This window comes from Typopeltis vanoorti, chromosome 1 (assembly GCF_054136105.1).
Source record: "Typopeltis vanoorti isolate ZY-2024b chromosome 1, IOZ_Tvanoo_1.0, whole genome shotgun sequence".
Lineage (NCBI taxonomy): Eukaryota > Metazoa > Arthropoda > Arachnida > Uropygi > Thelyphonidae > Typopeltis > Typopeltis vanoorti.
In genome coordinates, this window is record NC_143549.1 from 124,975,178 (window position 1) to 124,992,579 (window position 17,402).

General features: G+C 33.4%; 1 protein-coding gene across 2 annotated transcripts in view; it reads left to right on the top strand.

The window, feature by feature from the left end:
• The window catches only part of LOC150110390 (uncharacterized), a 100,854-nt gene extending 83,812 nt beyond the window's left edge, over positions 1-17,042 (top strand). Inside the window, exons 7-9 of one of the 2 annotated variants that reach the window (XM_090393462.1) lie at positions 8,892-8,990; positions 13,233-13,306; positions 16,834-17,039. In XM_090393462.1, coding sequence (XP_090249588.1) covers positions 8,892-8,990; positions 13,233-13,283 — 150 coding nt within the window. In that variant the 3' untranslated portion in view covers positions 13,284-13,306; positions 16,834-17,039. Of the gene's footprint in view, positions 1-8,891; positions 8,991-13,232; positions 13,307-16,833 lie in introns of both variants that reach the window. The other variant, XM_090393468.1, reaches the window with a different exon arrangement.
• Positions 17,043-17,402: the final 360 nt, after the last annotated feature.

Genomic DNA, 17,402 nt, shown 5'->3' on the forward strand with positions numbered 1-17,402 from the left:
TTCTCCATTCTTATTTTCTATGCCTCTAGCCTCGGATTCGATTACTCTTGTGATTCATGCTTCTTACCTTTTCATATAAAAGGTCAAACTTTCCCACTCTCTCATAATTTTCTATTTCTTCACATTTTTTAAGCCAATCTTCTCTACTTCTTTCTGCTTCCCTTCTCAATTTGTAATTCAGAGTTCTGTATTGTATTTCCCCTTCTAGAGTGTCTTTATTTTTCCCTTTTCTTCTTTCTTTATCCCTTTTCTTTATTTTTTCCATTAGAGAAATCATCTCATTAGTTATCCAACTTTTTTTAATTCTTTTAGCTCTCACATATCCAATTTCTTCTTTTGCAACCTACTTAATTTTCTCTTTAACTTGATCCCATTTCTTTTCTGGATCTTTGAAGATAATGATATAAAAAATTGTGTATATGCAAACAGGCTGCATAATAATAAGCTGTGATATTGATATTGAAAAAAAATATGCACCTTTATATTTAAAAAAAAATCACTGTACTCTACATTTTGTACTGAACAGAAAATATAAGAGTATGCTTTATTGTATATATGTAAATACCCTGTACGATGATAAATAAAATGTGATTGCAGTTAAAAATTATTATTATTATTATTATTATTATTATTATTATTATTATTATTATTATTATTACTATTATTATTATTATTATTAATCTCATAAAAGCCAGCAGACTGAAAAAGAGTAGTCAAGGATTTAAATGCATCGCAAGACAATACGCCAATCTTTCTATCTGAGTATTTAACACCTTTCAATCAGAATCTTTTGTACCAAGCAAGAAAAGAAAAAACAGAAAAAAAGTATCAATTTTTATGGATCAAAGACGGCAAAATATTCTTGAGAAAGTCACAGACTTCAAAGTCTATACAACTTAGTTCAATAAGAAGATCTCAACACAACAAAAATGAATGTGAACCATCAGATAGATGTAATTACACCAGAATACATCAGTAATTGTACGTTCAAATCCCTTGATGCATGGAAACAAATCACAGTACAAGCCAGAGGTCTCTCAATCTTGCATATTAACATCAGAAGCATCCGAAAACATTGGTTATTAATACAGGCTTATCTGAGGAATTACCTGATATTATTGATATATTGATTCTTACAGAATTATCCATAACTAATGACGAAGCGACTGCTATCCAAATTCCAGGCTTCCAACAATATAGATCATGCCGCCAAACAAAAAGAGAGGGTGGAATATTATTATTTAAAAAACAAAAATTAATAGCAAAAGAAACGGCCTATCAGTTTGAGCATGCTGAAACTCTCTGCCTCGAAATCAGTAATACTACGAAAATACAGAGCATCCCATAATACTAAATGCTATTTACAGACCACCAAACCTAAACATGATAAAATTCTTACACGAACTCAATTGCTGGCTTTCAAGCCAAGAAATATGCTCAACCGAACACCTAATGATAATTGGCGACATAAACATAAATATTGCAAATGAAAACCAGAACAACACTGTACAATAACTAGACACACTATCCATGTATAATCTAATATACCAACAATAACGTCATGTACTAGAGAAGAAATATTCGGAAATACTATGACTGCCTCATTTCTAGACCATATAAACGTCCGAGCATCACCAAATAGTTACACTGCATCAGTCATAAAGTGCAAAGTAGCAGACCATTGCTTCACTGCTCTAAACCTGCACACCAAGACAATACCCATGCAATGTCCCACAGAAGAAAAACGACAGAAAACAATAATAGACGAAGAAATAGTCAACCAGGAAATAAGAAAAACAGACTGGGAACACCTGGCATCAGATTCAGCAGATATCTTATACAACAACATTAAACTCACACTGGATGAAATATATAAGAAAGCTATAAAGAAAGTCCGAATTCAATCAAAAACAACACAAAATCCATGGATAACACAAAACTTAATCCTAGAAATACACAGAAAGGACGCTTTATGGAAAGAATTAAAGCGATAATCCAAATAACACAGCTTTAAAAACTGAATATAAGATAACAAGGAATCGCCTTACAACACAAATCAGAAATGCAAAAAGAATCTACTACAGAGACAAACTAACCTCCGCACAAAACAACATGAAACAAACCTGCCATCTGATTAATGAGATGCTAGATTCTGTTCCCAACACCACCGGTTCCGAAACCATAAAACACAGTTTCATGAAAGACGTAAAACCTATCCAACAACTAGCAAATGACTTTAACCAATACTTTGCAGACTCCATCCAAGAACTTCACAGAAATATTCCCCCAATCACAAAACGAGACCCTCCACTTGGACCGCAATCAAAACAGACATTATGGTTCCCAACCATAAAAGAAGCAGAACTTCTCTCAGCAATACATCAAATTAAACCAAAAAAAGGCCCATGAATAGATAGTATCAGACCTAAAGATATAAAGCAACATGCAACTAGTTTAACTCCTATCCTACTAAAATTAATAAATAAAATATTTAAAACAGGACAGATACCAAGTATGGTAAAGACCGCCATAATTACACCCATATACAAACAAGGAAAAAGAAATTTAATCAGCAATTACAGACCCATAGCAACATTACCAATTATCAATCAAATTATGGAGCCGATCATACTGAAGAAACTCATATACTGAAATCTTTCATATTATCCCCTAAACACAATACGGTTTTAAGAAAAAGAAGGGAAGAACATCTCTCTTAGGAGACTTTACAGACGTAATTAATACCGCCTTAGACAAAAACAAAATTGTCATGGTAGTCTTTATATATCTAACTAAGCATTCGATACACTTACAAATCAAACCTTGTTAGAAAAGCTGAGGCATGTTGGAATAGACGGGCCTCTCTACAGGTGGTTTACAAACTACCTCCACAATAGAAAGCATATCACACGCATCGGATCAAACCGAAGCAGAGAGCTACCAGTAACCTGTGGAGTGCCACAGGGAGCTGTACTCTCCTCAACTCTATTCAACATTTACGCGCACGATATTAATCAGTTACCACTCAAAGGTAAGATATTCCAATACGCAGACAGTACAGAAATAATATCCATCCATTATAACGCAAGCATAGCCCAAACAAATATGCAACATGATATAAATCTGATCATAGACTGACTCACGAAAAACTCCATACACCTAAACTCAGAAAAGACAAATTTAATGATATTCAGAAATCCACTGACTCGACCAGTTGATAACAAATATATAACCATCCAACATCCACTTTCCAACATAAACAACACACAGAACAGCAAAACCACTACAATCACTTAGGCTGAAACCATACGATACCTTGGAATTTACTTCGATGCAGATATGAACTGGAATAGCCACATAAACTGTCTACACAACAAACTTCGAACAATAAATGGCAAACTCTACAGGTTAAAAGACATAGTTCCCATACGCCTAAAATCGCTAATATACAAAGCACTATGCCAAAATATACCAAGATACGCTATAACAACGTATGATTTCTGTGCACCCTACAAATTAAATAGATTAATGTCGCTATAGTACAAAATGACAAAACTGATCTTTTGGGAACAAAGAGAAAATCACGACCTTATAAACATTGCAATGGCAGAACACAAAATACTGACAGCAAAACATTCATGTCACTATGCAGCCTTGCTAAAACATTATTTCGATACTAACTACAGAACAGTTAGAAATACATACCGTATAACAAGACCTCAGACTACTAATTATATCACATATAAATACAATAATCACTACGGAAAGGCCACGCGAAACTTCTACATCCTAGACATAATAAACAAATTACCTTTTGAATACAGAAACCTTACGAACTACAATAGCCTGAAATGAGCTCTAAGGACATACTACGAACAAGAAACACGCACCCAAAATACCAAACTTAACGAAACACAATATTCACCCAGGCTTCCATTTCACGACGCATCAATACATTCCAAGTTATTGTGTGTGTGTGTGTGTGTGTGTGTGTGTGTGTGTGTGTGTGTGTGTGTGTGTGTGTGTGTGTGTGTGTGTGTGTGTGTGTGTGTGTGTGTGTGTGTGTGTGTGTGTGTGTGTGTGTGTGTGTGTGTGTGTGTGTGTGTGTGTGTGTGTGTGTGTGTGTGTGTGTGTGCGCGCGCGCGCTTGTGCATGCGTGCGTGAGCGTGTGCGTGCACGCACGCGAATTTCTCAATCATAGATTTCGTAGCTTCCCAACACAGCAAAAAAAAAAAACATAATAACCAACTGGTGTCATCCTCAGATAAGCTTACATATAAGCTTAGAGGATGAAAGCAGAACAAAAACTAGTTCTCATCTAAGATGTATCATATGTAACCAAATGCATGTAATGTACGTATCGCATGAAAAAAACAATTACGTAATGTAAATATCACATGTAAACAAATGTATATATAATAATTTGTAACAAATGTAATGTATATAATAATTGCAACAAATTTATATATGTATATAATAACTTAACAAATGTATGCAATGTAAAAATAAAAGAAGTCTTTAAAAGAAAATCATGAGTTTACACCATATGTTTGTGAAAATAAGGAAACATAATATTTAGATTGCATATGGGTAAATACTGTTGTACAATCACACCTTTTGAAACTTGGAAAAAAAAATAGTAAACCACAACATCTAATATTATACAACATGTAACTCTGAACAATATAATTGTAAATTATTATTATCATTGTTATATATATATATATATATATATGAAGAAATAAAAAAATAAAAAATATTATTATATAATAAAAAAAAAACTCCTATATCACGGTATCTGCGAATCCCTACTCAGATACGGAATAACAGTCTATACAAATACATCAAACAGCCACCTAACAAAATTAGACACTACACAGGAAAATCGTGTCAACAGTGACCTGGACACCTTACATCCAACAACCAATATCCGACAAGCACATGGCGATACACAGAATTCTGAGTATTAAAAACCTGAAACACTACATGACATTAACAAGGAATTACTTCAACATCATCTATCGAAACATATCACATATCGTATAATACGACCTACAACAACTCTCTACATCCCCACACCCTTCAACAACTCATACGGTTCTTTTGTGAGATCACATCAGATACCCACGCAACTCAACAACCTAACAAGAAAGTTGAAACACGTAGATAACTACAGAAGATTAAAAAACGAACTCTGGAAAATATACCAACAAAGTTAGGAAACCATTAACACCAATATGCACATCACAAATCACTAGCATCCAATGCCTACATCCCATACATAAACTGTAGCAGCAACACAAATAGTGAAGGCTAAATCCCACTCTCTTCATAAAAGCTAACCCAAGCTACGAAGTAGGTGGTATTAACTTGCCTCCCTCATCTTCAATTGCTTATAATTAATCATTATAAGCAAATGCAGAAATGTGTATGTATGATCATTCTTTCTCAAACTTAAAAAAAAAATAATAATAATAAATAAATAAAAATAAAGTAACAAATCATACAAAAAAATTCTGTATAATCTTCATTGTTAATATTAGAAGAACATGTGTTGTAAATACATAATATAAAGGCAAAAAAGTATTATTAAAATTTTTAATTGAAATCCAATGTAGGAATTGCAGCACTTAGTGCTGAACTCTGTAAAATTATAAGATGCAATGTTACACAAGATGTTTATTACATGTATAAATATTTTAGCAATCAAGAAAATGTATTATTATTATTAAAAAAATAATAATAATAAAATTAAAAATAGTATTATGTAAGTGCAAGTATCTGTTACGCACAATTCTGTTCATGTAATGTAATATAAATATTATGTATAAATAAAGTTTGATTGAAAAAAAATTATTATTATTATTATTGTAAAAATTATTATTATTATTATTATTATTATTATTATTATTATTATTATTATTATACGGGCACTCCACGGAGTAAGAAGAATCATTGCGGGAGATCGAAACTATTCCCACAATGACTATCATACAACTTCTTGAACTCATCGGCAGACGAAGCACTCACATCTGAGTCAGGCTACGCATTCCATTCATTCGCCACTCTCCAAGCGATAAATCTAGTCCTCATACTCTTGTTAACCACATTTTTACTTAATTTCCAGGGATAACATCTTGTTCTTCCACTACCATTCCACTGCTATTAATATTTCCGCTGCATCAGTCTTATAAAACCTTTTAGTAATTTAAATGTTTCTATCACAACACCCTCATCAACCAATCCACAAACTCTTAATCTATCAATGTAAGAAGCATTCCTTACACCACTCCCAACTTTATCACTAGCCTATGAATCTTTTCTACAACTTCCTGATCTCCAAGGAATCCATGCCACTTGAGCGCAGTAATCCAAATGTGGACATATCAACGCCTTATAAAGAAGAATAATAACTTCTTTATATCTGCATGTTAATGTGTTCTTCAATAACCAAGTAATACTATGGGAAATATGGATTCCTTAGCAATATGCTCTCTGAACTTCAACTCTCTATCCACTAACACCGCCAAATCCATAGTCTAATCAAACTCTTGGAGTACAGTTCCATCAATGTCTGGTGCACAGCTTGTAATCCTCTAATCCCAAAATGCATCTTTCCACTTTTCTGCAATGAACTGATATCCATTATCATTATCCTTTGCCCATATTGTCAGCTTATTTAAATAATCCTGCAAGAACTCTACATCAGCTTGATTAATTTTTGTTTTACCCAACTTTGCATCATCAGCAAACAACTGAATATCTTCCTTCAAATCATTTCCTATGCCATTTATGTACAAATTAAACAATAATTGTCCATGAATAGAGCCTTGCGGGACACCACTGGTCACATGCTTCAACCTGGACTCTGCTCCTCCATACTTTTTGAGATCTCTCCATGAGCCATTCTCTTATCCACATCACCAGTTTGATATACATCCCATTTGTTCTAATTTGTGTAATAGTACTGCATGGGGTATTCTGTCAAAAGCCTTACGAAAATCCAGCAGTATCATCGTGTAGCCAGTCCGCTTGTCCAATTCAGCTGTCACTCTATTATAAAAGTTAATAAATTACTAAGGCAAGACCGACCTTTAACAATAGCATGTTGGCTCCACTCCTGAATTCTGTCTTCAACCAATTTTTTTAATACTTTTAACCATCACTCTCGAGATGGTGATTGGTGTACACTTTTCTACCGCAGAACCTTCTCATGGAAAGGAACTACTTTACTTTCCTTCCACTCCCTAGGGACCTTAGCAGAGCTCAAACTTAAGTTAAATAGCCAAATAAAAGGTATTGACAATTCCTCTTAATACCCGAGCTGACATTCCATCCAGACCTAGAGCAGTATTTGCATTTAAATTCTACAATGCCGTAAGTATTTCTGATACATTAACTTCAATTCTCATATCAGTTATTGCTACATGAGACACAAAAATATGCTCTCTCAGGTGATAGAGTTTTGAAAAGTGGTCACTCAATATTTATGCTGTTACATCTGACTCAGTCACCTCGATAATATCAGCGCCTACTGAAGCTATCCTTCCAAAGTCATTCTTCGTTTTATTTGTCACGTAGCGAAATAATTCTTTGGAATTTCCTTTGACCTCTTTGGCTAAGGTGTTTTTATAATCGATGTATTATTCCTTACTATGCTGGTAACCTATTTAGCCTGAGCTTTGTTATGCTCGTGAGTATACTCATCATATTTCTCCTTGCAAATCCTCTATCATTTTTTTTTACAGATAACACCTAATGCTAATACTCATCTATCTAACCGCTACCTTATTTATCTTCCAGACTAAGGGAATACATTCCAGTATTGCTTCCTTCAGATACCCGTTGATTACATCCCATTCCCTGCTAACATCATTCTCCCTGCAATGTTTTATGCCTGTAAGCTATCCGAAGCTTTTTATAATTACCTAACGTGTAGTTCCGTACATACCCCCCCTTCTTAAGAGAGAGAAATCCATAAATTTTGCAACCTCCCAAGTGAAAATACCGCATGATCGATCTCACCATTCGAAGGTAACGTGGAAAGCGTACTTATACATATGTCTTCTGAAGCTATGACCAGATCCAATAATCTCCCACCAACAGGCCTTCCGTTATATGCTGTGTCAAGTAATTATCTCATAAAAAGATGTATGAATTCCATTTCTTTTTTGCCACTTGATCTTTCCTTTTCCAATCGATATCATCATAGTTATAATTCTCCATAATAAATCCACGACCTGCACTCATTGCACTAATTTTCTGATGTGTGCATTCTATGTCACCCCTTCTGCCCCCTGGCCAATCGTAGCAATCAACCGTAAATTTGGTTCCGTTGGCCACTATTTCCACAAAATTGCCTCAAATGAACTATTATCCACACGTCTATCTTCCTGATATCCTACTTTTTTTGTCGCTGCAGTTCTTCAGTTATCATCAGTAGTCCTCCTCCCCTTGTTCTATTTTCTCTGTTCTCCCAAATAATAATGTACCCATCGCATATTCCAATAATCCCATCTTCTGCTGTCAGCCAAGTCAAAAAATTCTGCTTCAAAAACTCTTCCTTCTTATTTCGAATGGTTCTTGCATTAGTATACAAAAAAACAAATGTTAAGAGATTAAAGCAAGTGTTTTCGCTATTTCTTTTTTTGTTATGCACAGCACGTAAAACTATATTGAGGAATACATCATGAAAAGTATAACTGTGAAAATTTAATACAACATGCACGGACAATCCATCAAAATGATTACAAAAATCCTTTTGTGAGAACTCCACATACTCGAACAACTTATATACACCGGCAAATATGATTTTATAATCAATTTGTGATTAATAAAATAGAATCGAATAATATAAGATATTAATAATCAAAAGAAACTTTTCTTACTAGCTTAAGAAGAGATGGTTGGATTGCACTATTCAGAAAGTAATACAAGGAAGTGGTTTCAGTATGGAGCAAATACTAGAAAAAGCTTTAGAATCTAGTAAGGTAATGTATCTTTAATTTTCATATAAACCTTTTTTTTTTTAATTCACTGAAAACACATTTCCTTTGGAATGTTGTACATTAATCGAAAGCGAAGATTTCATACATGATTTATTACATAATAAATCATGTTAATAGTTACTTGAAAAGCATGGAATAGTAGTTGAAAAACTGAGAGTATTAATAATACAAAACATAACTATTCTAAAACAGTACCCCTCCAAAATGTAAATATAAGGCTATACTATTATACTAAAGCAAATGAAGAAGAGTTCAAATTTAGAGTTCAGTCATTTTTGCCTAGTTTAAGAAAAGACTAATTTTCCTCTTTAGATGTCGAATAAGTTAGGATTCTTTTACCCACCATCTCATTAAGAATCTCGGCGTTGTTTCTGAGTATGTATTTTATTCAACTGAAAAAAAAGAAAGAAAGAAAATATTCTGTGCACAAAAACCGAACTTTTAAACCTACCACTATTTCCAGGCAAAGAAATTCATGTTCCTATAATTTATTATCAGTAAACTGCCCAACAAGACAGAATAATTTGGAACATATATAACGTATGTAAGAAGCATTTATGATATAAGATAGGGAATTTAAAATGTACATACATTGGAAACAAATCATTTAACAAGAGCAAAATTTTCGGCATCTTGTTTCAAGACAATTTTTTAGTGCGTTCAGTTGGAGAATGAAAGGTACACCCCGTTGTACAAATTTTCTTTTTTTAGACTGTTTCCATCCAAGTTGAATACAGGCAAACTTAACTTTCCAGTTCTGTCTATCTTTAGCTAACGTCCACCATCTTATTTCAAACTTTTGCTGATCAAGATAGAGGGATATTCTTCGGCGACACTTCATTCTCTTTCCTTCTTTTGGAACCCTCTTAGTTCTTAATTTTGTCCACCTTTCGGCAGTCTACGATGGCAAGCTCATCTCAATTTACATGCTTTACAAACCTTCACAATTTCTCTTCTACTCCAGTCATCTCTGTCATTCTAATTACAATATTTCGTATTGTAACATTTTTGTTATGTGGAGCATCCTTCTCTCCAAGGCTCTTTGGAGAGCATGCAACTCAACTTCCTGTTTTTTAAGTTGTTGCCCATGTTTGATTTCCGTAGGTAAACACCAGATTAATCCATATATGATTCTACTACTTATTGCTTTATCTTGTTTTTCTGTAAACTAATCTCAAAGAAATGAAACAAAATTATTATCAAATAATCAATTATTTAGAACAGTCATGAGAAGTATCACGTAGGATAACTTTCCAAAAGTGAATAAATTATAGAAAAGCATTTCTGTTTAGGTGCAGATGATGAAGATCGCTTTCACAGCTCTACAATCTTTCTAATGAAATTGGCTTTTGTGTATCACTAGTATTATTACAGTGAATTTTGTATCTAGTAGATATGGCATGACTGTCAATAAAACCGATATTCATCCGAATTATCATAAAGGATGTAGCTTTTTCTCCATTCTAAACCAATTTGAGTAGATAGTATTTTCTGCGTATAATATGAAGGCATTTAACTAAGAAAATGTGAAAAAGAAATCGAAGAATATTTATTCTTTCAATAGAACAAGAATGAATTTCATTCACTATTCTGTATGAAGGAGAATTAAAGATTAATCTGTCGAGTTACTGAATCAAATATTTGACATATGGAATGGAAACTATAGAAATTATCGATAAAGAAATAGGATGAAAGAAAAACAGGCAGAGGAATCTTTTTTGGTAATAATACCAGGATTGTACCCTATATATATGAAATCAGCGCTACTAAAACAGTTCTATTCTGTTTTCAGAAATGAAACAAATGAAGAGTAAGGTGTTGAGACTTGTAATATACCATTCTCTATCAGGAGGACTCTATAAGGAGAACTATGAAGTTCCAATTCCTCAACAAAACCTAAAGAGAAATAATAGATGAAAGCTTATCAAATTTTTAGAATTTACTAATTATAATGAAGAGTTAAAGGCTTCTTGACTAAAAAAAAAAATTAGAATTTATCTTATGAAATAATACCTCTTTAAATGTATGCATCAAAATGGTTTTGAAACAAGACACCGAAAATTCCTCTTATTAAATGACTTCTTGCCAAGGTAAGAGTAGTATTACAATAGTAACTGATAACAATAGTATTGTTTATTAATTTATTTTCCTACTTTCTCTTGACTTTATGGCTTTTATTTCGGATATTTATCAAGAGAAAAGCTATTTTAATTTGCATATAATTTAAGTATAATAACATTTAACAAAGTTTGGAAGGAAGCGGAAACTCCTACTTTTTTCTGAGATTCTATATCTAATTCTGACCTAATAATTGATGAAAGGTATTATGCACACTGAAGATCATTTACCGAAGTGGAAGAGCTTTTCCTTCCATAAAGCAGTATTTTTCATCCCACCACCAGGTAAAGCAGCAAGAAGGTATAATACAAGCATTATAGAAAGCATTATAGGCATATTACATGCCCTTAGAGCCTTAGTTATTTCTTCCATATTTACAAATAACGACAAAGTCCTCGTCATCAACAACACTGACAACAGAGAGAGCGCATTACGGAAGTGTTCATGAAACTCCGATCTCACGAAGAAAGACTTCATAGATATAGATTTCATTTAATCCAGCTTATTGGATGCCATTTTCTGATTTATTATTTTTATTATTATTATTATTATTTTGAAACTGTCACAAGGTGGTCGATATCTGACTCAAACAAGTGAATTTTTTTTCAAGAAGATACTTTGGTAAATCTTTGCATCTGAGAAAAATCGACAGCAGAATTCGCATACACTTGAAAAATGATGTTGACTAGGATTAGAAAGACAAAATTGGAAAGACTGTTGCATAAGTCGCAGGTGTAGGACCGGAATATAATAAACTATTGACCGACAGCACAGAAAATAGTATATGAGGGAGTTGTGAATCTGATAGATTTAAGATGACCATTGATGTACCACAGGGATCAGTCCTTGCATTGTTTTCTCTATACATAAATGATATTGGAAAGGACCTGATATCAGGTGCTCAAATGATTATTAATCATACACTGATAACAATAGTATTCTTTATTAATTTATTTTCTACCTTTCTCTTGGCTTTATGGTTTTGATTTCGGATATTTATCAGGAGAAAATTTATTTTAATTTGCATATAATTTACTGAGTATAATAAAATTTCGGAACTATGTAAACAAATGTTTACATAGTTCGGCTTCCTATCTCCTCATAACTCCAAGTTCTGGGGTCTCATGCATTTCTCCAAGTCCGCTAATATTATTTTCAAAGACTACGGAGGAAACACGGCAACTATAGCCCATAGAATAATTTCAATACGGAAAGTATTTTTGCCCCTTTACAAAGCCTTGGTAAAACCACGCCTCTACTAGTATACGGTTATTTCTTGTCCTGGATTACGAAGGGATGAATAAGCTATACAGTGTGCTAAAGAGAATTAAAAAGACTATACGTAGAGTTACCGAACACAAATAATAAGTACAGAATGAGATTATATGAGCTACAGACATTAGCAAGGAATACGAGGGATGATATTACAAAGGTCTAAACTCCCGACAGAATAAGAAACACTACATTCCACTACAGTGGAATGTAGTGTTTCTTACTTCGTTTATAATGTCTTTAAATCACTGAAACTAAAGATAAGAAAACTGATTCAAAGTCTGCTGCGGGCTTAAACTTTAATGCCAATATGCTCACGAAAAATGATCATGAACATTAAAAATCAAATAAGTGTCTGTCTCAGTCAATTATAAATAAGTTGTTAGATGATTTACCTGATTCAGATGATTTAGAAAGCCAGAAATATCTCTGGTCCATTCACTGAACAGGACTCTGGTCCTCATTAGTGAACGGTAGCTGCCGTTCACTTATTAGTGAACGGAAGCTACTGGGTTTATTTATATATTTATTATTTTAAATATTAATACTAACATTTATGTGTCTGGTATTTATATTAATAATGCATTTATCATACAACAGTAATGAATAATGAATATCTTTGGACTGGTGGTTATGTTTTTGCAATCGATCAGGTGTTTGTACACAACTAATTAGATCACGTAATTTATGTAATAAAACATCGAAAAGCATTATAAAAGCAACATTTGTAACTAACGTTTAAGAATGTTATGTGAACTATAAATGAGTAGCTATATAGGAATAATTGTGTGAGTATAGCTTCATACTGAAGAATTTTATTTTTCTATTTTTCAGATATGTGGAATTGATTTAAGTCATTTGGCATGTTTACTTCAGGAATCTTAAAAGCTGAACTCTGTATGATTAAAGTAAGTGTTACTTAGGAAAGGAAAATTTATTGAATATTATTACACCATGTAAATTACGATTATTAAATCATTAGAATACAGAGCCTAAAATGATTCATCCAAGCTAATTTATGGATGTTTAAGGATATCATTAACATATCATTTTCAAATACAGATAGCCTTGAATAACAACTTGGCTATAACGACAGTTTAATAATATCCTTAACCACAATTTGGATTATGAATTTTATTTAGAAATGTTCACAGAATAATTACTTTATTTTTAAAAATGTTCAAAACTTTTTGTTATCTATAATATAAAAGACGTCTTTATTATTGAGAATTTTTCTCTTTACAGTTCTTTTACAATGAATACTAAGAGTTTTCTGGTACGTTGAGATCTTCTGTAACTTAGTGTGTTCAAATTCTTTCCAGAACATGAAAAGCTTTTCACTAGGTGAGTTAGCCGAAATGGAAGAAACAGGTTTCCCACAAGGAAACTTGAGTTTTCCGATATCCACCGACTGTGTACTCTACATCCCATCTCTGCTTCCCAAATTTCAAAACCTTTCACTTTGCAACATTGAATTGATATCCCCAATTTTGTCAATTCAGCCAGTGTATTCAAGTCCTCTTGCAAAGCTACAGCATCACCTCTGTGGGGGGAGCTTTCCAATCCTGAAAGCTCACCCCTAATTTTGCATCTTCTGCAAACAACTTCATGTCTCCATTCAGACCCCTCCAAATATCATTTCCATACAAACTAAATAGCAATGGACCGAAAACAGACCCTTGGGATACACCACTAGTAACTTTTCTCTTCTGGGATATCGCTTCTCCATAGACATCTCGCTGATAGCTATCAGACAGCTAATCTCCAATCCATAGAACTAACCCACTGCTCGGCCTCATCCGTTACCGTTTAATTACCAGCTTGTCATGTAGCAATTTATCAAACTCTTTTGCAAAATATAAATATACCACTGTATATGCAAGACCCTTATCCAACTCATTTGTAACGTTATTATAAAAAAAGTAAGCAGATTGCTAAAGTACGATCTTCCTTTAGTAAATCCATGCTGGCCGCCAAAGAGTATTTTCAGCCCAATTCTGAATCTTAGTCCTACCTAACTTCTCTAATACCTTAAACACAATTCCAGATACACAGACTGGTCTATAATTCAATATGAATTGAAACAAATTTTCCCTCTTTCCACTTTTTTTGAAACTTGACTCGGTGAGAGACTAATGTTGAAAAGATATGCAAAATCTGTGTTTAACTCTCTGTAACATTCTCTGAAAATAGGTGATTAAATAGCATCAAGTACCACATCCTTATTTACATCAAGATTATTCAATTCCTCATATACCGCCTGTTCACTTACTAACAGTCCCCTACCCCTTCTCCTCTTCCTTCTTTGCCACTGCTTTCCAGTTCAGCATGATGTCACATTCATTAGAATGAGATGCCTTTACAAATTGCTCATTAAATATCTCAACTATATTCTCCGCAGCGATTATCATTCCTTTGGTTTCACCAATCAATCCCATCCTACCATAATCGTTGTTTCTTCTACTGGTCATATATAGAAAAAACACCTTAGGATTTTTTTTGGCCGCTTTAGCTAACTGCTTCTCATACCGCACTTTTGCTACCCTTATCAAGTCATTTTCTTCGCCAGTTCTTTGTACTTCTCATTCAACTGATTGTTATACCTACTCATCTTGCGTTTCTTCCATAATAACTTATTATTCTTCCAGATTGAATACCTTATCTCTTGATTCATCCATCTCACACCTGCTCTATTTAGCTTCTCAACCTTTGGAATACACTCTGATATTGCCTCCACCAAATAGTTCTTGAGTATGCCCCAAGCAGCATTGATATCCTTTCCATTCAGTTCCTCTTTCCAATTTATTATCACAAGCTGATTCCTGGGCATTTCGTAATAACCAGTCTTATAATTCCACATATATCCCTTTCTAACAGACGTCCTCGAATGACTGGTCACCCTGCAAGTGATCACCTCGTGGTCACTCTCACCAACTGGAAGATTTGACACCTTATTCATAATAACATCATCTGATTAAATGATTAAAATCAATACTCTTGATCCTCGTGTACCCTTCGTTACGTACTGTGTAAGGTAATTGTCTTTCAAAAACCCCACGAAATCATTTTCTTTATCTCCAGATGCAGTCTCTTGATTCCAGTCTATATTACCATAATTAAAGTTGCCCATAATGATCACTTGTTTCTTGCTAGCTAGGCCAATTTGCCTATACATTTCCGTCTCATTAACCTACATATTAGCAGGTCTATAGCAACATCCATTTAAATATTTCATCCTGTTTACTTCTACCTCACACCATAATGTCTCAAAACCGAAGCCATCACGAATTAATCAAAGATGGCAAACTTTAGATGATACCCTGAAATAATGCCTTGGTTTACATCCGAGTAAATATAAAATACAGAACCTTTAGCCAATATATGAGACTTAAATGAAAAATAAATTTATATAATCATCAATTTGGATACGTCATGAACAGCTGTCATATAAGTATTTATAGATGATGCAAGCTGCGGAAGCTGAATGCCTGTGAGAAAGTGAGTGGAGTGAATTAGTGAGAGAGAGAGAGAGAGAGAGAGATGCAATCAGTCAATCAATTTAATATAACTGCTCTTTTCTCTACAGAATCCAGTATTTTTAGATAGCTCTTAGGGAAACTACTCCAGATGTGAAAGCTATCGTTCAATGGTCGGGCGAATTTTTGATTTCTATAGGTTAGTAGTTGGTTAAACTTGACATAATGCTTCGAGTGAAAAAAAAAAAAAAAAAAAAAACCTAATGTTTTAAATGCAGAGGTGTCAATCTCTGTAATACGTTTGTGCGAAGAGAGATTTGAGGTAAGAGTTAGCCAATGAAAAGAGGATTTTCGTTGATTCCTCGTTTAAGATGTCGTTGCTTTTTTGCTTGCAATTGCGACAGAAGCAACTAAGGATGTGATGTCTGTGTGTTGTGTCTACATGTTATGTGTTCTTTTGATCCTTTTTTTCTTCCTGTTTCGTGAGATGAAAACTGTCCTTTAGCCAAAAAAAAAAAAAAAAAAAAAAAAAATCCATTTATTCCATTAATACTTGTTGAGAGACTTCGCAGCTCAGTTCGTTGGAAACAAGCACTTTGGATGGAATACCTTGGATTCAAATCTTATATAGCACGCGACTTAGTTGGACTTAGTTGTCATGACTTAGTTGGACTCATACGGAGGGAACGATTCTGCTCCCTATTGAACGCAACAATTTACAAAGTAGATTTTAAGCATTAGACGAACGACCTTCGTAGAATTATTATTACGAAAGCCATTTTGGGCAGGTGAAGAGTTTGAAAGACATATGGGTTCCCCTGCAGATTATTATTATTATTATTTAATAGCTTTTTCTTTTTGGAAGTGTGCTTATATAGAAAACCTGCAAGGTTATTGATCATTGTGACACATGATTATCAATTATTTGTGTTCTTAATCGGATGATTCTTTCTTTCTAGTTGGAAAAGGAATGTTCTCCAACATGAAGCTATCTTTTCAGAGGTTCCTCTTTTTGACCTTTTCAATACCCAGTAATAAAAGAATACATATGAGACATCGTCACGTATTTTGGTTTCTTTATGTTCACCATAAATATAACACAGATCCATGTTGGCTATCAATAATTTTTGGATCATATGATTACCAATGTTATATATTGAATGTATTCTTCAAGATAATTTAAATATACTCTTGATGACAGACATTGATGTATCCTATTGTTAAAGAAAATAAATGAAACAAGAGCAAACATTTTACTACATACATACATAATAATTACTAAACAAATAAAAAAAGGCGTGTTACTTTATTTTCGACCTTCTAATAAAAGCAACAAGGAGATTTATTCATTTTTAAATACTGTATCAAATTTTGCCAAACATTACAGCATAAGGAAACTGTTATATTAAATATATTGTGCTTATTCTAATTACAGCATTTGAATTAATCGTCATTTGAATATTTATTAGTAATCGAATTATGTAATCCATCTCTTAATCTCTTAAGAATGGGTCAAACTTTGAGATAA